The 21,423-nt window shown below is 48.9% G+C and overlaps 1 protein-coding gene across 1 annotated transcript; it reads left to right on the top strand.

Annotated features, from left to right (window-relative positions):
- Window positions 1-13,257: 13,257 nt before the first annotated feature.
- LOC142572826 (neprilysin-1-like) lies at window positions 13,258-18,757 on the top strand. The gene is made up of 2 exons (XM_075682209.1): window positions 13,258-13,610; window positions 15,848-18,757. Exons 1-2 carry the CDS (start codon window positions 13,294-13,296, stop codon window positions 17,916-17,918), a joined length of 2,388 nt encoding a protein of 795 aa, XP_075538324.1. The 5' UTR covers window positions 13,258-13,293; the 3' UTR covers window positions 17,919-18,757.
- Window positions 18,758-21,423: the final 2,666 nt, after the last annotated feature.

The raw sequence follows: 21,423 nt of genomic DNA, 5'->3' as shown, positions 1-21,423 counted from the left end.
CAAGATTTTCGTTCATTGCTTCAACACTAAGGTCCTCTTCCTCAGTTAAAGCCGAATACCTGTTCTGTAGCTTGATCTGGAATTCCTCTATTTTCCCTCTTACCGCTAACTCATTGATCGGCTTCTTATGTACCAGTTTCTTCCGTTCCCTCCTCAGGTCTAGGCTAATTCGAGTTCTTACCACCCTGTGGTCACTGCAGCGCACCTTGCCGAGCACGTCCACATGTTGTATGATGCCAGGGTTAGTGCAGAGTATGACGTCTACTTCATTTCTAGTCTCGCCGTTTGGGCTCCTCCACGTCCAATTTCGGCTATCCAGCTTGCGGAAGAAGGTATTCATTATCCGCATATTATTCTGTTCTGCAAATTCTACTAATATCTCTCCCGTGCTATTCCTAGTGCCTATGCCATATTCCCCCACTGCTTTGTCTCCAGCCTGCTTCTTGCCTACCTTGGCATTAAAGTCGCCCATTAGTATAGTGTATTTAGTTTTCACTCTCCCCATCGCCGATTCCACGTCTTCATAGAAGCTTTCGACTTCCTGGTCCTCATGACTGGATTTAGGGGCGTAGACCTGTATAACCTTCATTTTGTACCTATTATTAGGTTTCACAACAAGACCTGCCACCCTCTCGTTAATGCTATAGAGTTCCTGTATGTTACCAGCTATATTTTTATTAATCAGGAATCCGACTCCTAGTTCTCGTCTCTCCGCTAAGCCCCGGTAGCACAGGACGTGCCCGCTTTTTAGCACTGTATATGCTTCTTTTGGCTTCCTAACTTCACTGAGTTTACTGCCCTCTAATTCCTCCAATAGCACTGCTAGACTCGCCTCACTAGATAACGTTCTAGCGTTAAACGTTGCCAGGTTCTTATTCCAATGGCGGCCTGTCCGGAGCCAGGGATTCTTAGCGCCCTCTGCTGCGTCGCAGGTCTGACCGCCGCCGTGGTCAGTTGCTTCGCAGCTGCTGGGGACTGAGGGCCGGGGTTTGATTGTTCTGTTCATATAGGAGGTTGTGGCCAAGTACTGCACCAGGGTGGCCAATCCTGCTCTGGTGAGGGAGTGCGTTACCGGTTCTGGTCACCGGGATCAGGCCACACTCCAGGCCTGTTTTATGCAATTTTATCAACACGCGGATTTTTTTTTAATCCGGTGGAAAATTACCGGCACCGGGATTCGAACCACGAACCTCTTGCACGCGCGGCGGGTGTTCTTCCTCTACGCCACTGCTGCAACTGACGAGATCTGATCTGATCAAGAAACGCCAATGTATGAAAGCCTCTAACCCTACAGCTAGAATAGAACTGGCAGAACTTTCGAAGTTAATCAACAAGCGTAAGACAGCTGACATAAGGAAGTATAATGCGGGATAGAATTGAACATGCTCTCAGGAATAGAGGAAGCCTAAAACCAGTGAAGAAGAAACTAGGAAATGGCAAGAATCAGATGTGTGCGTTAAGAGACAAAGCCGGCAGTATCATTACTAATATTGATGAGATAGTTCAAGTGGCTGAGGAGTTCTATAGAGATTTATACAGTACCAGTGGCACCCACGACGATAATGGAAGAGAGAATAGTCTAGAGGAATTCGAGATCCCACAGGTAACGCCGGAAGAAGTAAAGAAAGCCTTGGGAGATATGCAAAGGGGGAAGGCAGCTGGGCATGATCAGGTAACAGCAGATTTGTTGAAGGATGGTGGACAGATTGTTCTAGAGAAACTGGCAATGCCTCGTGACCTCGAGCGTACCGCAATCTTGGAAGAACGCTAATATAATCCTAATCCATAAGAAAGGGGACGACAAAGACTTGAAAAATTATAGACCGATCAGCTTACTGTCCGTTGCCTACAAAGTATTTACTAAGATAATCGCAAATAATCAGGAACACCTTAGACTTCTGTCAACCAAAGGACCAGGCAGGATTCCGTAAAAAATAGTCAACAATAGACCATATTTACACTATCAATCAGGTGATAGAGAAATGTGCGGAATATAACCAACCCTTTATATAGCTTTCATTGATTACGAGAAAGCGTTTGATTCTGTCGAAACCTCAGCAATCATGGAGGCATTACGGAACCAGGGTGTAGAAGAGCCGTATGTAAATATACTGAAAGATATCTATAGCGGCTCCATAGCCACCGTAGTCCTTCATAAAGAAAGCAACAAAATCCCAATAAAGAAAGGCGTCAGGCAGGGAGATACGATCTCTCCCATGCTATTCACAACGTGTTTACAGGAGGTATTGAGAGACCTGGATTGGGAAGAATTGGGGATAAAAGTTAATGGAGAATACCTTAGTAACTTGCGATTCGCTAATGATATTGCCTTGCTTAGTAACCCAGGAGACCAATTACAATGCATGCTCACTGACCTGGAGAGGCAAAGCAGAAGAGTGGGTCTAAAATTAATCTGCAGAAAACTAAAGTAAAGTTTAACAGTCTCGGAAGAGAGCAGCAGTTTACGATAGGTAGCGAGGCACTGGAAGTGGTAAAGGAATACATCTACTTAGGGCAGGTAGTGACCGCGGACCCGGATCATGGCACGGAAATAATCAGAAGAATAGGAATGGGCTGGGGTGCGTTTGGCAGGCATTCTCAGATCATGAACAGCAGGTTGCCATTATCCCTCAAGAGAAAAGTGTGTAGCAGCTGTGTCTTACCAGTACTCACCTACGGGGCAGAAACCTGGAGGCTTACGAAAAGGGTTCTACTCAAATTGAGGACGACGCAACGAGCTATGGAAAGAAGAATTCTAGGTGTAACGTTAAGGGATAAGAAAAGAGAAGATTGGGTGAGGGAACAAACGCGAGTTAATGACATCTTAGTTGAAATCAAGAAAAAGAAATGGGGCATGGGCAGGACATGTAATGAGGAGGGAAGATAACCGATGGTCATTAAGGGTTAGGGACTGGATTCCAAGGGAAGGGAAGCGTAGCAGGGGGCGGCAGAAAGTTAGGTGGGCGGATGAGATTAAGAAGTTTGCAGGGACGACATGGTCACAATTAGTACATGACCTGGGTTGTTGGAGAAGCATGGGAGAGGCCTTTGCCCTGCAGTGGGCGTAACCAGGCTGATGATGATGATGATGATGATGATTATGATGATGATGGTGGTGGTGGTGGTGGTGGTGGTGGTGTTCCCATGTCCAATATTCATTTAAGGCATTATGAGCCCTATATAGATAACCGGATCAACAATGATGAGTGGTTTGCTGTTTATCAGAAAGAACTGTTTACCTTTTGGTCAGCTACCTTTGCTAATGATACGCGAAATGTCATAATTAGCTGAGTCGTGCTTTTATAAATAACTAGCTCTTGCATATAGACTTTTGCAAAAAAGACCAAACGCACAAACGCATCTGTATGTGCGTTAGCCCTTATTGACCCTTGCTTTTTCTTTTTCTTTTTTTTTGTACCATTCACAACTACGCAAAGAAAGTTAGTTTGAAAAATGTTCGAGCACAAATAATATTTGAAAGATGTTAAAATACGAAGCATAACAACGTAGTGAATGAGAGAAAATCTTTAATATTAACAAATATGCGAAAAATTGTTTCGACCTGCAACGCAGACGGGATTCAGCTAAGTTTTAACGAACTGCGTATAACCAGCGCCTATATTAGGCAACCCCGCTTTTAGATTAACATTATGACAGAGTAAGTCCAACAACTGAGCGAAGCACAGTGTGCTGGTTCTCGGCCGGAATCATGCGCTGTTCAATGCCACACTCATGAACCTCGTGGGCTGGCCCCCTATAGTTTCGACGCATGCATTTAAATTGCAGCCGGTTCATCGTCAGTTTTGGCCGTCCTGCAATATTCGTTGAAACGTTCGGACTCACGAGAGTACGCCTTCGTTCCACCGCCATGGAAGCTTCCGACTTATGTAGAAGTTCAACTTTAATGTAAGCTGATGGCTTGGCATAAGATCTGTTTGGGCCATGCAAATGACTTAGCTGCCATAAATCGACCGACATCGGTGATTGATTTTACCTGTCAAAAAGTCTAGAGAGGAGGAACAAAAATGTGGTGGTGGAGGTGGTGGTGATGATGATGATGATGATGATGATGATGATGATGATGATGATGATGATGATCTTGAAACAAGAATATCTCACCCCGCGTTCTTGGGTGGTTTCTTCTTTTAAACAAGCGTCACGCAACTCACTCGTGGTGGCAGCATCGTCTACGCCGTAGAGCACTAAGCTTACACATGGCCTGTAAGTGCATGATGTAAATCCAAGGGCCTTCGAGAAGATTTCGTTTAGTATGTATTAATGAAAATTGAAGGTAACTTTCCGGATACCGGTATTACGCAGTGGTTTTCTCATTTCCATGCCTTTGAGCGGTACCTTTCGGTAGTGGAAACGAAATCTATAATTTCATGTGTATCAGCTGGGGAACCTGCGGGTAGTGCTCTTGGCTCCTTTATATTTCTTGTATACATTAATGGCCTCCCAAACGGCACAGACCCACCTATCAGACGTTCTGCACATGACTGCCCTTTTTTATAGCAAAAAAGAAGCACATATATGACCAAAATGTGTTAAGCCTGCTGAACATCAATACATCCACATCAGTACGATGACTCTCAAATACAGCTAAATCAAATCAAATAGAAGTTATGTTTCTGCAAGGAAACCCTTTCTGGATGGCCCGTGCAATATTAATAATCATGAACTAAATCAAACTCTCCAGTACAAGTACTTATGGCTGTCATGGCTTATGGTTGTTATGGCTTATGGCTGTCAAAGTGCTGCGCAGCCTCAAGAGTAATTTGTCTCTTACAAACAAAGAAATAAAAGGAGTAGCCTGCAAACAGCTAAATATAGCAATAATTGGTTACGCGAAAATTGCCTTGGACCCGTACGCAGTAACCAATAGCTAATTACTTTATGTTGTTGTTTTTTTTTTCAGTTTCTGTATCAATGACGGGTATTTTTGCTAGCTTTTCGTGACACTACCGCTCGTCTTTCAAACGTCATATTTTGCACAGAGGCTCCTCTATGCCTGCGTTATAATAAACTAGGCTTTTAAGCGGTGAAAATTTTCGGCCCAGTTGGCCTCTGAATGAAATCACCAGCACACTTGAGCGTGCGCAATCTTCCCGGCAAATCTCCCCGTAGTGGGTGGGCGCCATGGCTTGAGGAGCAAGCAAGGGACCAAGCACGTACGTCTACAGCTTCAACAGCTCGCTTTCACGGCTCGGTTCCCCTTAGCACGGCGACAGCGTCCGACCATGCAGTGTCCGTCACCGTCCGACGTCACCAGCAGTCCTGGGACGCAACCTATGGTGGCGCGGCAGGAGCTCCCACTGGCACCCAAGCCAGAACCGATGGAGACTGGCCCCACACCAGCGTCGCCGCAGAGCACCGCCTTTACCAGCGCCTCAGCCCAGATCTCGGCAGCCGATCAGAGCCCGCATCAGCGGAAGAAGGACCGCGACCTTCAGCGGACGCTGGCAGAGGACAGGGCGCCTCTGGTCGTGGCTGTGTTCATCCTCTGCATCGTTCTGCTGGTTCTAATCTTCCACGCATGGCTGTACTTCCAAGAGGACGAGTTTTCACAGCGCCGCCGTGGTCGAAACTCGCCGACTGTCCGCGCGCAAGTGGCGCCGTCTACCGGCAGGGCCCACGCGTGGATGACGCTCGAAGGCTCGACGGATGCCACGTACGAGGCCACGGGCGGTGCGAAGGGCACCAGCAGGACGCCGCTGTCGACAGCCGCAGTCTACGGCAAGACGCGTGAACGGAAAGAAGCGGGAAACGATACTTCTACCGGCGTCGAAGAGGCTTCGGGAACCATGGCGGCGTCGCAGGATGCAGTCGACAGTCTATGAGCTGACCTTCCGTGTTAACAGCCTGAATTGGACACGTATGCATCGTTTATGGCCAGCGCTGGTGTCGTCGTCTTTTATTTTGCGTTATATCATTATACTTGCTTATATGGGCTAACGTCTGCGTCTAAAGAAAACCACGTCGAAATACGAGCTGAACGAGCAACAGTGATGGTCATAACTAATAAATACGTCTGGTTTAAGGGTGTATGGTGTCATCACGTGTATTTCTTCAAAAGCGAATAGCCTGCTGTAGTAATAAGTAATTCGCCCGACATAGTGGTGGTGGGCTGTGGCTCGACTTTCTCTGCCGATGCAAAAGTGCCGTTGCAAAGGGCGCATGATATCGCGCTATATACCGGATGTATAGGACGCCTTCTTTATCTGACGCACGCACTGTCACTTGAGAGACAGAGAGAATAAACTTTAATCAAGAATCCCGGTCTGGGTTCGCCCGCTTTGTTCTATTGTCTGTACCAAGTCGAATTTTTTGTTGCAACTCGAACATCGATTTAATTAATTAACATCGATTTAATTTGTTAGCAGAACGTAGTTTCATGCACTAAAGCACACAAGTAACTAGAACGCCAATGCATTTCTCCGCAAAGTTCGGTAATTTATATCTCGAAAGTGGTGTCGTCCTGCGGAGTCCTGCGAATTCATGACCTTGCGAAGACTGCTGCTAGAATTTGTGAATTGCAATATGGGTCATGAGATAATTAGCTAAAAAGTTAATTAGTGCAATCCTGTTAATTAGTCGATTTTGCATTTCAATCGTTTGTGCAAATAGGGTCCACCGCTCCGAGTAGACCGGCTCATAAACTAGAATTCAGCTATTTGCCACAGGCAACCTTTAAAAAATTTTGAAAGTGTTCGCTGAAACACCCTGTATATCCAGGTCCACACAGGTTGATATCGAGAAGTTCATGACCAAGCACTTTGCATGGATTAGCCCTGATGACACTACCTCTGTGATCATCGTTGGAGACTTCAATGTGGACTTTTCAAAACCAGACGAGAAAGGGTTGACTCAGTTTGTGCTTGAAGAGTTTACATTGTGTTCGGCTGCTGAGCACGAGGTCGCGGGATCGAATCCCGGCCACGGCGGCCGCATTTCGATGGGGGCGAAATGCGAAAACACCCGTGTGCTTAGATTTAGGTGCACGTTAAAGAACCCCAGGTGGTCAAAATTTCCGGAGTCCTCCACTACGGCCTGCCTCATAATCAGAAAGTGGTTTTGGCACGTAAAACCCCAAATATTATTATTATTATTAAGAGTTTAGTTTGAAGTTCCAGACTAATCCAAGTGACTCAGCTGCTCAACAACGGTCGTGCATAGGGTTAACTTTGGCCAAGAATCTGTCTAAGTCCGTAAGCGAACCAATCAGTGTATATCATAGCAATCATAAAGCCCCATCGTCCCTACCATTACCAAATGACGAAAATAAACATATGTACCTTGTTTAACCTTGTATGATGTGCTACAGCATCGCTGGTCATCCGCCTTCACGGAGTGGATTGGCTCCTCAATTTTTTTTTTTGGGGGGGGGGGATAATATCTTGGTTCATTTGCACAGTTGTTAGCTCTCGTTCTTTTTCTCTGCATGCTGTTCCCTTTGGTTGGTTACTACTATGTGCTCCCATTGGCGCTAGACAGGGAAAAACCCCTACCTTGGAGGTTTGCGATGTTACACCGTGATGTTAATAGCTGTTTCTAGTGTCTCTTGAATTCCAGCTGGAGATCGTCTGCTGGCCCAGAGCATGATATCGCCCGCGTATATTGTAAAGTGCAGGTCTTCTACCAGCCTTAGGAGGGTCGACAGCTTACTTAGTGCTCATGAGAATAGTGTGAGTGAGAGAATCAACCGTTGGGATACAATCCTTGTCGGGTACCTTTTCTACAGCGAAGCTGTATATGGCTAGGGTTCCATGCATTTTTGTTCTCCGTGAACAAAAACTATCATCATCAATGGCTTGTACCCCCGTAAGCAAGCAAAAAATGCAATGGCTTATAGCCCCGCAAGGCAGAGGCTACAAGCACTCAGCAAGGTGAAACGAACAGTGCTTAAATTCTTCTTAATCACACATACAACATACAGAACAGCATGTCGAAAGCTGTCATCATCAATGGCTAATACCCCCGTGAGTGGCTCATACTCCCGTAAGCAAGCAAAAAATGCAATGACTGATAGTCCCATAAGGTTCATGGCTACTCACTTTGAGTGAATTAGCTGCGATGACACTACTCCCGTTGTCGTTGTCAGTGATTTGAATATGGAATGGTCGGTACCGAAAAGAGAGCGGTTTACGCGTTCCGTGTTGCAGACATTTCCCTTGCAATGTCACACCGATCCGGCCCAACCGACCACCCAGCAGCATATGTGCGTCGATTTAACATTATCAAACAATGTGATTGCAGTTGCGAGTGAAATAATGACCACCGATCAAGAAAACAAATGAGTGTGAGTACCTTTCGTCACGTTTACCACCCATCAAGACAATAAATGAGTTCGTGCCTTTGTTCAAAGTTATGTGTCACCTCCGTTTCGTGTGCTAAACAGCTTCGATGGTCAACCACCTTCACACAGTGGAATGCCTCATATTTTTTCCGACTCTTCTTTGTTTATCAGCACCGCTTCGTGGGTAACATTATCAAACACTGCTCTGATATCCATTCCCACTACGGCTCCTAGTTGGCTACTGCTCTGTGTTCTATATACTTCTTGTGTGGCGAGCAATGCATCCTGCACACACGTGTCCCTTAGGAAACCAATGGATCGAGGATCGACTGAAGTGCAAGTCTCCTGCTGCCATTGGAGTGGTGTGAGGGCCACTCATTCGATATTCTTGCCCAGGCATGACGTTAAAGAAGTGGGTCCCAGGTGGGTAATGGCGTTCGAATTCTCATCGGGCGTTGGTATCGGAATCACTGTACCCATTTTTCACTGTAGCCACCTAACCAGATTGCGCTTTGGAAAAGACAGGCTAGGCTAGGTCAAGTTTGGTCAAGTAAGGCTGGGTTAAGTTAGGTTAAGATCTCTATTACCCATGGAGGAAGAGTACATTTCTAGAACGCGGACAAGAAGGCAAAAATATCTGCTCCAGATACTGACCGGACCTCCAGATACCACTGGCTTTAAAATAATGAATACCTCTACGCACTGGAGCAGTCGGTCTATAAACGCAGCCGTGGTTAGCCGGCCAAGTCGAAACGGCGCATCTTGACAGGAGACGCGCAGCAGCTTTTGGCGACGAACGCGACCCGCGACCGTCATCCATGGCGGCGGAGACACGTGACACAGCGGCACCAGCGGCTGCAGCATCTACACCTTCAGACAAAGCTCTCGCGTTACAGCACCTGCGTCTGGAAGAGCTGACTGTATAGTTGGCGCACCGCAACCAGGTGGCGCGAGAGATGTGGTCTTTGTAAAGTCCCTAGATAAAGAGAAACTTGTTTTGTCAAGGAACCTTCGCTCTTTGCGGTGAAAGTCCGAAAGCAAAACAGCCGAAAGAGTCAAGCAAAGCTATTCACTCTAGAACAGGAGGAAAGACCAAATAAATAGCGTTGGTTCATTAAAGTACTTGAGTGCTTAACGGTGTGTGCTTGTTGCAGTGAGGATATTTAGGTTGCGCTTGCGTGGAGTAATGCCCGTAGAGAACACAGCCGTCGGCCGGCGCATCTACGGCGCTAGTACAGATGGCTGGCTGTACGTATACGCCGACTCGTTATGCGGGGTGATAATTTCGAAATTTTCCGGACTTTTTAAAAATCGACTGTTGCAGATAACGTAATCGTGGTCCTTGAGCTGGATTATTCAGAGAGGTGGGCATTATTTGCACGGGAAATGGAAACACATATTCAACGAATTAAAAAATAATAAATTAACTTCTTTAATTGATTACGTTACGGCACATATACCAATTTACGGATTCTAACCGGGGAGTTCACAAAGCGTATCTCCGAACAATGAATATCCCGATAGGCACCAGTTTGTAGATACGCGCTGTCGAATTCGCCATAGATATGCACTGTTGTTGCACTTACTTTTCTAAAACTTTATTTTATGCATTGAAGCACAGAAGTAAGTGGAATGCCTATGCATTACGTCCTACACTTTGGGAAATATCTCGAAACTGGTGTCATCCCGGAGCTTCATTTGGAGTGTATAAGTATCGGAAACTTACCTGCTACAATCAGTAAATTGCATAATGTGCCGTGAAGTAAATAATTGGGAAGTTCATTAGTGAACTTTATTATCCAGGTGAATGTGCCTCGATTTTTCGTGATTTTATTGTCCGCCTGGTTGAATAATCCAGCTCTAGGACAAGGCTCACGCTACCTGCCACAGACGATGTTTAAAAATTCCCGAAAACTTAAAATTATCACCCCGTTTCTGTGCATTCCTCTACCCAGCATGCATGTCGGGCCATGATGTAGTTTCCGTACAACGAAACTGCGCGGGAGACCTCGAGAAAAACTACTTCTACTTTAATAATTGTTACCAGGGGCGCGATCGGAGATATTTTGTTCGATACGCGTTCTGTTCAGTTGCTGCAACGTCACAAAGTTGCAGTATGCAAAATTTGTGACAGCGGGGCGGAGAGAGCAGCCAATCAGGAAGCGGTGACCTCCCCGGAAGTTTACTTGCGTCGTTTGTCGCCTGCTTGCAAACAGTTACTACAAAACCAAATGTTTCTCGTCTTCCAAGTGAATTAAATCTTTATCTAAAAAAATGTATTTTTTCTTCTCAAGCCCAAACACATCTTCAAATAGTAGTACGTGTGACTACTGCAATTTATAACTATTAGGTTCTTTGCGTCGTCCCTAGGTGGTGTCGCGCACAGCGAGAAGAAAAAAAGAAAAAAAAACGACGGGAAGAGTGGCGCACTTTTCAAGAGGCAGCGACAACACTCCAGTGGCTCGCTGGCACCGATGACGTTGTCGATTTCTCTGTACAACCAACGAATTATTTGTTTCGAGAAACAAAAACGACGCCGAAATTCACTTTCTGCCATTTCTTCAAACGCGTTTCGCACCACCTACCCGCTCTCCTCCTTCCTCTAGAAACGCCCGCGCAACAACCTAAGTTTCCAACGGAAGCGCCATTTTCTCGAATTAAACTATGGATTGGATTCAAACGTGCCATGCCACAGCCGCATGTTGGATCCAATCCAATCCACCAGACGCGCCATGCGAAGCCGATGGTTAGAGCATTGCGGGCTGCTGCACTGGAATTCAGAGGTTCGAGCCGGCCGCGCATTCATTTTTATTGCATGAGCAGGTCCGAAACGAGGCACCTATCTGCCTACCTATTCACCGCAAAGTGCCTGGAATGAAGCAAAGAAGGCAGCGCATTAAAATGTTGTTGTTGATGCCATTACACCTGGCTCATAGTTTTGTCGTCGTCGTCGTCGTCGTCGTCGTTGTTGTTGTTGTTGTTGTTGTTGTTGTTGTTGTTGTTGTTGTTGTTGTTGTTGTTGTTGTTGTTGTTGTTGTTGTCGTTGTTCTTGTTGTTGTTGTTGTTGTTGTTGTTGTTGTTGTTGTTGTTGTTGTTGTTGTTGTTGTTGTTGTTGTTGTTGTTGTTGTTGTTGTTGTTGTTGTTGTTGTTGTTGTTGTTGTTGTTGTTGTTGTTGTTGTTAGTGGCCGTGGCACATACCCTACTGTGGATGCTGAGTTCCCCCACTGAACTTTTGCCTCCACAGGTCTGGTCTGGTTATATCGCCTTTGTGTTCTTTATGCAATGAGAGTGAATTTCTGCAACAATTCTTTTTGACATGCCGCCGGTTCACTACTCAAAGGAAAACATTTTTAGAAGAACCCTTCTAAAACATTGGCTTGAATTTGGCTCTTCCAGTAATTCCATCCAGCGAGGATATACCGTACTGGGTTAAAGTCACAGAAACGTTTGTGGAGCCCTCTGCATCTTTCTGCGGGGGACAAAAACAATTGAGTGCTAAAGTCTTTCTTTATGCTTATTATGCTCACATAATTTTTACTGTAATGCTTGAATATTTGATCTTTCATCTCTGCAACAGTGGACACTTTAATTCCCATTTACAAGGTACTTATTTTATTTCACCTTATCTCCCTAAAAAAATTGATAACCTTCTCACCGCTAGACTTACGGCGGATCCCCCAGAGTGGGTAGCGCCGTTTTACTAAGCAACAAGAACAAGATTGGTACCTGGCCACAGAAATCTTTCTAAACGAAATGTCTGTTTCACTGGAGAAGTCCTCTCCTTCCGGAAATTTTTTTTCTATGCTTCCGCCCACAAGGTTTCTCACTTCCGCCAGGTTGCAAAGGTATATTTTTTGACTGCGAAATCCTATTTGACATCCGTACCAGAGCGTGGTTGGTCCAGAAAAGCCTGTAAAACTCGGCAGACGGAGGGGACGCTCACGCTGTGTGTACAATATTCCACAAATAAACTTTTTTTATAAGTACATATCTGGCCTGGTGGTCTCATCACTATGTCTTTTGGTAACGATTGAATCAATCGGTCCTTTTTACCGACTCGACGGCGCTTCTCCTCCCTAAGGAGGATTCAGTTCGAAATTCCGCGACGCTTGCTTGGCTTGCCTGACTTGCCCTTCCTGTTCCGCCATCTTTTGGAAGAGCGATACTGGGTCACACGCACAGAAACACATGCGATACCATCGAAGACTTCATTTGGGACTTCCACCGACTAAATTGTTAACGTTATTGTTCTCTTATTTGTTTTTCTCTGCGTAATATCGGTATACGTTTGTCATCAACCTTGTTGCTCTTCATAACCAAAAAACATTTGCGTCTGTTCATTCTCACTGCTTACCCTACGCGGTAGCTCGGTGCTTATGGCACTGCGCTGCTGAAGTAGTGGGTTCGACCCCGGCCGCGGCGGCAACGTTTTCACATGGGCGAAATGCAAAAAACGCTCGTCTACTTCGATTTAGGTGCGTGTTAAGAGAACCCAGATGGTCAAAATTAATCTGTACTCCCACACTACCGCGTACTTCAAAGTCAGGCCGTGGTTATGTCACGTAAAACTTCATAATTGATTTTCCTTTTCTAATACCCACCACCTTTTTTTTTCTCCTCCTCTTCGTTTGATTTATTAAGCTTTAGAAGTCCGTGCAATCAATGCATTTTTTTTTTTGCCAGCGCCCCTAGCTTCTTCGCCAATCCTCCTCAGTGAGTATGCGGCATGGTTCGAGGTCATCACAGTTCACAGTTTATTTTTCATCTTGAGTTATACATTTGTTTTTCTTTCTTGTGTTATTTATCCATTACCTAATTTATTTTATTTTTTCAGTCATATTACCACCCTATTCGTGGCCTATCCCCCATAGTGGGTTTGTGCCATTAATTGAGGCATCATCATCATCAGCAGCAGCAGCATTACCGTCATCGAGCGCGACCGTGCGCGCGCGCAGCTCGCGGCGTGGAACGGACCCCCCGCATTCCGCTGCACAGCGATGGCCGAGAACCTTCCGAGCAGCGAGGTCCTCGCCGTGCCGGCCGAGCTGTACGGGGCCGTCAGTCCCCTGCCCCCGCCAGACCAGAAGGGCGCGCAGTGCTGCAGCGGCGGTGGCTGGACCGCGGCCCTGTGGAGCCTCAGCGTCACCACGACCCTGCTGCTGCTCGCGTCGGTGGTGGTCACGGCCTTCGTCACCGCCACGCTGTTCATCGCCAGCGGCGCCTCCTATTCCATGCAGCCGCCGACCACCACGGCCGACGGCGAACCGCCGCCGGCGGACCGCGGTACGCCGCCCAATATGGCGACGGCGCCTCGGTGAGTGACATCGCTGCATAGCGGGGTTGCTGCTCGCCGAGTTCGACGTTACCGCGTTTGCCGTCAAGCGTCTGCACTAGTAATCTGAACTCAAAGCGATGAAGCTATGGCTCGTGTGAACCACGCATAGAACGGCACATATAGTTAATAGGAAGGGGCTATTCTGTAGGCAGTCGGGCAGGGCAGGAGATCATCCAGCTTTTAAAAATGTGACCGACAAATGGAGGCCTCAGGAAAGCACTTAAAATTAGAATGAAGTGGCCTGTGAAGCATCTTCAGGACAACCAAGGAGCAACAAACCCGCAACCAGGACGGTCTGCGTGGGGTGCAACCGAGGCCGGAATGTGCCAGGGGATGGATATTAGCACATATGAAAGTTCGGCTGTCCACCATATACACCCTTAGCATTCGGAGGCTTCGGTGAGCCCCGAACCCACGGACCAGTCTGGATTCCAGCTTTGGTGTCCTCGTTGCTCCTTTGGTGCCTTGGAGGCACCGCCAAAGTATTCTACTTAATGACACGCTTTGTACACTTGCCGTCAGAACTCCTGCTCGCAAACCTGGGAATTTCTGCGAACTTCCGGAAGAATTTCTTGCGAGCGTCTTTGCCGGCTGTCGGCAGAATAGCCACACCCTATAGTTAATACGTAAGAGATTAGTGGTGCCCTCATGGGTGTATAAGGACAGGTGACGCATGAAAAAAAGTTTTGGAATGCTGTACATGTGCTAGCTATGTCCTGTACTGCAAGCTTCGCTAGGTGTGCATTCGAGCGGTTCACCCAAGCCAGCTGAACGCTAGTATTGTACAAAATTTACTGCTAAGAAATCTGGCACTAAATATATTCTAGCCGCAAGCACGGCAGTTCAGCCAACGTGGGAATTACAATTAGTACATGGATTTCCCCCACGACTTCGTCCTTCTTATTTCGCACCACTTACTTTGCTGTGCTAGTGGACCATATTCAACAAAGCATCGCGCTATGAGTGCAATAGCTTGTAATGATTATGCTAGTGCTCAATCTTATTAGCCTCGGTAGTTACGAAAAAGTATGTTGCTTGGAAATAGGGACCCAACTGAAGGCCGGCTAAAGCATAATAAATTATTCCGAAACCACACCCCACGAAGATTAGACCAACTCGCCCAACTTAATCGCCGCACTTGTCAGACAAATCCATGTGCTACCCTGTAGCTGAAGAATGGCAGCGCCACTAGTGATTTTAGTGGGAAACTCTATGAGCTGAAAGTTTAAACTGGGTGAACGCGCGGGCTCTTGAGACGCCTCCACGCTGGATCATCTGTTCAAGTTCGAACACATTCTGTAGTGCAGTCACGAGGACATGATCTCGCGCTATGGTGCGTACCCAGATTGCTGCGGGAAAGATCACAGTTTAGCCATAATGGCGAAACAATGAATGCGGTAGCAACATGTTAGAATATTACGCGAAGTGTAAGACTAGTAGTTGTAGGGGCACTATATGACTACGTAAAAACAATCTGTTGTAATATGGGTCCGTTCTTTGAATCCTGCTTCGGACAATTTTATTTACGTTAATAATTAAATCCGTCGACTTTCTTGGTGACTTTACCACCACTTTTCCGTATCGGGGTATGTTTCAAGCCTCTGTCCTGGGCAGATCCCGCACAGCCGCGATAATAGTATGACATCATTTTCAAGTTTGAGCTCTGCTTTTGTTTGGCACATTTTAATGTTAAGTCTGACAATATTTAAGATAAATGACATGTGCTGTCGGTGTTTTGTTTCATGACATTCGCTTGTGCCCTGCCATTCTGATTGCTGAGGAATAATTTCGCAAAGAATGTAAGACGCGCTCAGAGCAACTTTAGTGATAGAATGGTGTGGCAGTATACTCCGCAGATGCCGCATGTCTTATAGCATGGCGTAGCATATAGTATACATATACCTAAATATATACGGAACCTCACCGCGGCGCCGAAGGCAAGAAATTCGCTTGGCGTGTCCACATAACTGCAATCGCAGTAAAATGTGCAGAGTGTTTGCGCACTTCGCCTATGTCTCAATGTAGTACCATGGCACAGCGAAGTCGTCATTTACCGTACGCTCGGCGGCATTTTGGTTATCGGCCACAAGCTCTTTCCGTTCAGCATCTAATCCATCTTGATGGCTCAAACAAATTGGTGAATCCGTTCGTAACGAAGTTCCAAATGGAGCCTAAGTTCGCGACTGTAGTACTGTTCTCACGTGGTTATACTGCAGGGCGAGCTTTCAGGACGCCTTCGTCGACGCACCCGCGCGGAGCAGCCGCGCCTGCACCTCGACGGCGTGCGTGGAGCACGCGCGCCGGCTGCTGCGCCAGATCAACGCCAGCCGCGACCCCTGCGACGACTTCTACGCGTACGTGTGCGACGACTGGGTGCGGGCGCGGCCGCTGCCCCCCAGCAGCGAGCGGCTCTCGGTGGACACCGCCCTGGTGGACGGCTACGCCGAGCTGCTCGCCTCGGGGCTGCGCGACAACGCGACCGGCCGATTCCCGCCGCTGCGCTTCCTCATCGACAACTGCCTGCGGCCGCAGCCGAACCTCTTCCACGCCCTGCGCGCTATGTTCATGGACGCGACCCGGCTCCGACCCTGGATGGCCCAGTCGACGGCGCGCCGCCGCCCGTCGCCCGTCGAGGTGTCGCGCAAGCTGGGCGTCGCCTTCCGCGAGCTGGGCGTCGACGCGCTCTTCCGGCCCTTCGTGGTCAAGGAGGTCTTCCCCAACGACACCCGCCGCTTCGTGGGGCTCGGCGAGCCGTCCACCGTGCTCCTGCGCGGCCCGCTGGAGCGCCGAGAGTACGAGCTGGTGCGCGTGAGCTTCGCGCCCCTGCTGGGCTTCTTCCAGAACCAGACGGACGCCGACCTGCTCCAGTTCGAGGAGCGGCTCGCGCTCATGCTCGGCCGGCCGCAGCTGGACGCCGCGGCGCTCGCCGACGGCAGCACTGTCAAGGTGTTCGACCTGCCCGCGCTGAGGAACATCGAGTGGACGAGCTTCCTGCAGAGCGTGTTCGGCAAGGGGCTCCGCCCCATCACGGCCCGCACGTACGTCAAGCTGGCCTCGTCCGACTACCTGCTGCGGCTGGCGCGCGGAGACCTGCTGCGCTTCTCGAGCGACTTGCTGGGCTACCTGCTCTTCCGCATCACCATGGCGCTGTCGCCGTTCATCGCCAAGCGCGAGCTCCGCGACCAGCTGGCGTCGGTGGCGTACGCGCGGCACCCGGAGTTCGCGCGCGTGCTGCCGCAGGCCCACTACTGCCTGCGCCTGCTGGACCGCTTCGAGCCCAACCTGCCGCTGCACGTGTCGCGCCGCTTCGCCGAGTCCCTGCTGGGCGGCGAGGGCGCCGTGCAGGACTTGGTGTCCGCGCTGCGCCTCGTCCTGCTCGAGGCGGTCCAGGCGCAGCTGGGCCCGCTGAGCAGCGAGCTGCGCGCGCACCTGCGCGACAAGCTGGCCGCCGTCTCGTGGGAGCCCCTGTCGCCGCGCGCCATGGACAGCGAGACGACGCGCGCCGAGTACGTGGACGGCGTGTACCTGAGCAACTCGCGGCTCTCGACGGCGCAGTTCGTCTACACCTGGATCCGCAAGTCGCTCGAGAAGAAGCTGATGGCGCACATGAGCACGCGCGCCGGCGTGGCCGCCTACCCGGGCTGGACGGGCGGCTTCCTGAGCGCCGAAAGCCGGTTGCCGCCGCCGTACGAGAGGCTCGAGATCCCGCTGCCCGTGTTCGACTTGTTCCTCAACGAGGACCCCTCGCTGCGCCCCTTTCAGATGGCGCGGGCCGGCCCCAGGGTGTACCGGCCGCTGCTGCGCGCCGTCTACCACTGGGCCTACAACTTCGAACGCGGCAGCAACGCGGCCGGGACGGGCCTGGCGCAGCGCATGAGCGAGCTGAGGCGCTGCCTGGAGCGCCAGTACTCCGCCCTGTCCTGGAGCGAGCAGAGGCCGCAGCTGGACGCGTCGCGCACCTCGTGGTCCGACCTGTGGGACAACCTGGCGCTGCGGCCGGCGCTCGACGCGTTCCTGCTGGACAGCCGGCGAGTGGCGGCCGACTACCGGCTCGCGCTGCTCGAGCGCTGGAACGCCAGCCAGCTCTTCTTCGTCTCGTACGCGGCCAACCTGTGCGAGAACTGCAACCAGCGCTTCCTGCGCAAGATGGCCGCCCAGGGACCGCACAGCCCCGCCTGGTTCCGCGTCAATGGCCCGCTGCGCAATTCGCCGGAGTTCGCGCGCGCGTTCGGCTGCAAGGCCGGCTCGTTCATGAACCCCGCCGGCAAGTGCGCCCTGGCTCGCTGAGACTCCCGCCCGACGGTTCCTTGTGACATCTTGTTATATGCCGACAGAGAAACGAACTTTTAGTGCCGCGACATTTTTGGTAGTGCTTTTGGTAGCACTGAACTTAGCGCTTACAAATGTTTGGTTGTTTTCTTTTTATCGCTGTTAATTTTATTTTTTTATTTTTCGCTAAGCTGGCGTTACGAAATCGTAGTCGACGCATTACTCACGCCATTGAACACCGCGCCAAGGCCTTTAGGTTTTTGGACAATGGGTGCATGTCGCCTCTTTCTTATTTTAACCGCATTGGCGTCCTAATTGTTCACTCGTTCGTAGTGTTTTATTGTTATCTGTACTGTTGTTTGACAGCGTTGTTTTGACATATACGCAAGCATATACGCAATTACATCAATATACAATGTCAAGAACTTTTGCGTCGACATCACTGTCATACATAAGTGTTTGTCAGCCGACTAAAATGCCGGATTCCATGCACCATTCTAACGGCACTTTATGAAAGATGCCATACCTACACGCGTACTGTCTCACCATGTTTAATCGTGCTAAACTCAGCAAAATGCGCCTCGCTTGTAGCACTCGTAGTGCCTGCATCATCCATGACTTTCCATGCAGAATGTGTGCGTTATAACCTGATTCGTGCCTTGCCAAATTGAGTCCGTTGGTGAACATGCGGACTACTCGATATACTTGAAAATAGTCTGAAACATATAATGTGGCAGCAACAAGACGAGCAAACGTCTATCCAGCACCGTTTCCAACGACATTTTCCAGCTTGTCCCAGTTAGCTATAGCTATGCTGTTAAAAATTCTGCACAGTATACAATTGCAAGGTCTATGCGTCGTCATTCGGCCGCCAGAATAATTTTCATGTGGTAATTAGCTGGCTAATTAGATAAAATTGAGCAAGTTTTTATTTCTTGTCGGGAATTCAGTGCGCTGCGTTTGATGGAAAACTGCTATTGCGTCCTAAAACAACTGATTCAGTCGTTTTCATTGAAAGCTTTACCCTGCGTAATTGTTTCCCCGCTTTACTCATAGCACGAGAAATACGAAAGGTGTCGTCTGATTGCGCGCGAGTGAACCCTGACACCAAGGATCCCAAACGGGATTTGAAACAACTGCCCGGGCTGCAGTGCCTCCCCGATGACGTATTGAGGGCGGGGTGCATGACGTTTCCACCCTGCTCCTATTTCCTCCCCACCTTGGAGCGAGGGTAGATCATGCAAAATACAAATGGTTGCCGAAAATAGATGAAAAGTTGTGCAAAAATTAAATAAAAAGCTACTGAAAAATTTGTGTGCCGTAAACACGTGTTATACGGGCCCGTTGCAATGGTAACATCACTGGTCGCAATGTAGAAGATTGAGCTGTTGCTTGACTGGACTGCCAAAAACGCTAAATGACAAACTATACAAGCAAATGTGGCAAGTTGACATGTACGCTTTCGCCGCGAAACCGAAAAGAAAGCTTGCATTAGCCATTTTGTTTCTACGTTGTTTTGAAAATTTTTGTCGTTATCACACTTCTGATAATTTTGGGTGCTTACTTCTGTTTGTTTTCTTCAGATAGAGAGCAGTAACATGAAGCTAACGGTCGGCTAATGCGAAATATTTGGTTATCTTCAAATACACGAAGTACAGAATAGTTCCTTTTCGAATACGAATGTGAACAGTTAGTGTGTAATAATCGATTCGAATTCGAAACTTTGAATATCCGCACAACCCTAGTATGCCGTCATCGCGAGATGAGTTCTACCAGAAGTGTTCCTCGCTCGTTTTCCTACCCCATAGTTCGTAGCTATAGCGTACAGTTTCATTTTTCTTTTTTCGAGAATGTGTTTAAACTGCATTATTGTTCTCAATTTCTACATAACGCGTACTTATTGCATCTTATTTATGCATCTTATTCATGTACATTACCATGGCTACAACTTTTTTCGTATTGTTCTAACCTGTATTTATCCTTCTGGGGAAGGCGTCTACCTCATTGTCTACCTCACGCGTTTTTGTTTGGTTGTGAACAGACACGGGCACCCTCGTGAGTGAAGTGAGGTAGGGATCCTGGTCGTAAAGTTTGAAGGTGAGACGACTTCAAAAAAGTGAAGCAACATGAGGAGATCGCGACTGTGAACGGCGCTGCGAGTAAAGTTTATCTAGAGACCTTGAGGACGAGCGCTTTTGCATTTGATGGCGAAGTAGCGGTTACACTATGATGGACCACCCACCAATTTTTGGCGGCCGACTTTCGGCGACAGCAGCCTCCATCATTTCGGCGGCCATGTCCGTGCGCCGGTGCTAAAGGTCTGCTAACTGTCCACCGACGGCCGCGTCGATAGGTTCTGACTGTCGGGAGATAAGATACACTGCAACTACGAGACGGCCCTGTCTCCGCGCCGACGCAGCTGCTGTGGAGCCTGTTTACCGCTGATTTCTACGCGTTGCTCTCGCGTTTTAAAGCGAGTTTCTTTCTTTGCTTCTTTAGACAGTTGTTACGGTGTTTGGTCTGAGGTCAGACTTTCACCGCCGGTGTAAATGGCGCGCGATCTGGTTGAGTGGAGCGCTCGTCTCCTCCGAACGCCGACTGCTACAGCCCTTCGAGACACGTGGTATCGCGCGTCTGAAAGTGCTACGGTGGAGCGCTCTAGAAGGACAGCCCTCTCTTTGTGGCTGCGGGAAAATGCTTAATTTGCGGGGAGGAGGATTTCAGCCGACTTTCTTCGCCGGCGTTCGCGCCGCCGAAGACAACAGGCATATGACGAACCGGCTCATATTAACGCGATAGCGTTAAGGAGCTGGTGTCGCAGAAAAGCCGGTGTCGTCGGCGTCGGTGTCGGCGTCCGCGGCGTTGGCCGTGAGCGATAAATCGTGGTAGACACTTCATAAATAAAAAGCAACTTCCAAGATGGGCTGGGTGGGAATCGAACCAGGGTCTCCGGAGTGTGAGACGGAGACGCTACCACTCAGCCACGAATTTTTTTTTATTACCGGCTAGGCAAAAGAAAATACAATGTGAGTATTACATGGCCATAAAAAACAACTAGTCAATGCCGGATCAGTGTGGTGTGATTTTTCTGCACACAGAGTGATCCTCCTGATTGGCTAAGTGCTTTGGACAAAGTGACTAGCCACATCGTTCTTATCACACTCAGCCACGAATTCGATGCTTGAAAGCGCTACAAAAGCGCTTCTAGTGAATGCGGTGTTGCCTTAGAAACGTGCCGTAGAAAGTTATACTGCGGTGTATATCGGTAATTATGAGCATGTAACTTACAGAAGTCCCAGTTACACTAGTAGCGAAGTACGTTTCCGCTACATTTCTTCTGCTCTTACCGCACACGCAGAGCCATCTTGCGGCAAACACAGTAGACCCCCTCCTCTCAATGTACGGCGCTGCCCCGACAGGTGGCGCGCCACGCGCGCATTGGGGCCGTGTGGGGACCGGTGCCAGGCGCGTCGCGGCCCCCACTCCCTCTCCCCTGACGACGCTTCGCCGTGCTCCCACACGG

The sequence above is a fragment of the Dermacentor variabilis genome, chromosome 2, assembly GCF_050947875.1.
Source record: "Dermacentor variabilis isolate Ectoservices chromosome 2, ASM5094787v1, whole genome shotgun sequence".
In the NCBI taxonomy this organism is placed as follows: Eukaryota; Metazoa; Arthropoda; class Arachnida; order Ixodida; family Ixodidae; genus Dermacentor; species Dermacentor variabilis.
This window is presented reverse-complemented; position numbering and strand designations above follow the sequence as displayed.

Bases quoted from the DNA above. Each gene is read 5' to 3' on its own strand.
- LOC142572826 (XM_075682209.1), top strand. From the start codon at position 13,294: ATGGCCGAGAACCTTCCGAGCAGCGAGGTCCTCGCCGTGCCGGCCGAG. The intron at 13,611-15,847 runs GTGAGTGACATC...GTTATACTGCAG, and splicing joins AATATGGCGACGGCGCCTCG to GGCGAGCTTTCAGGACGCCT.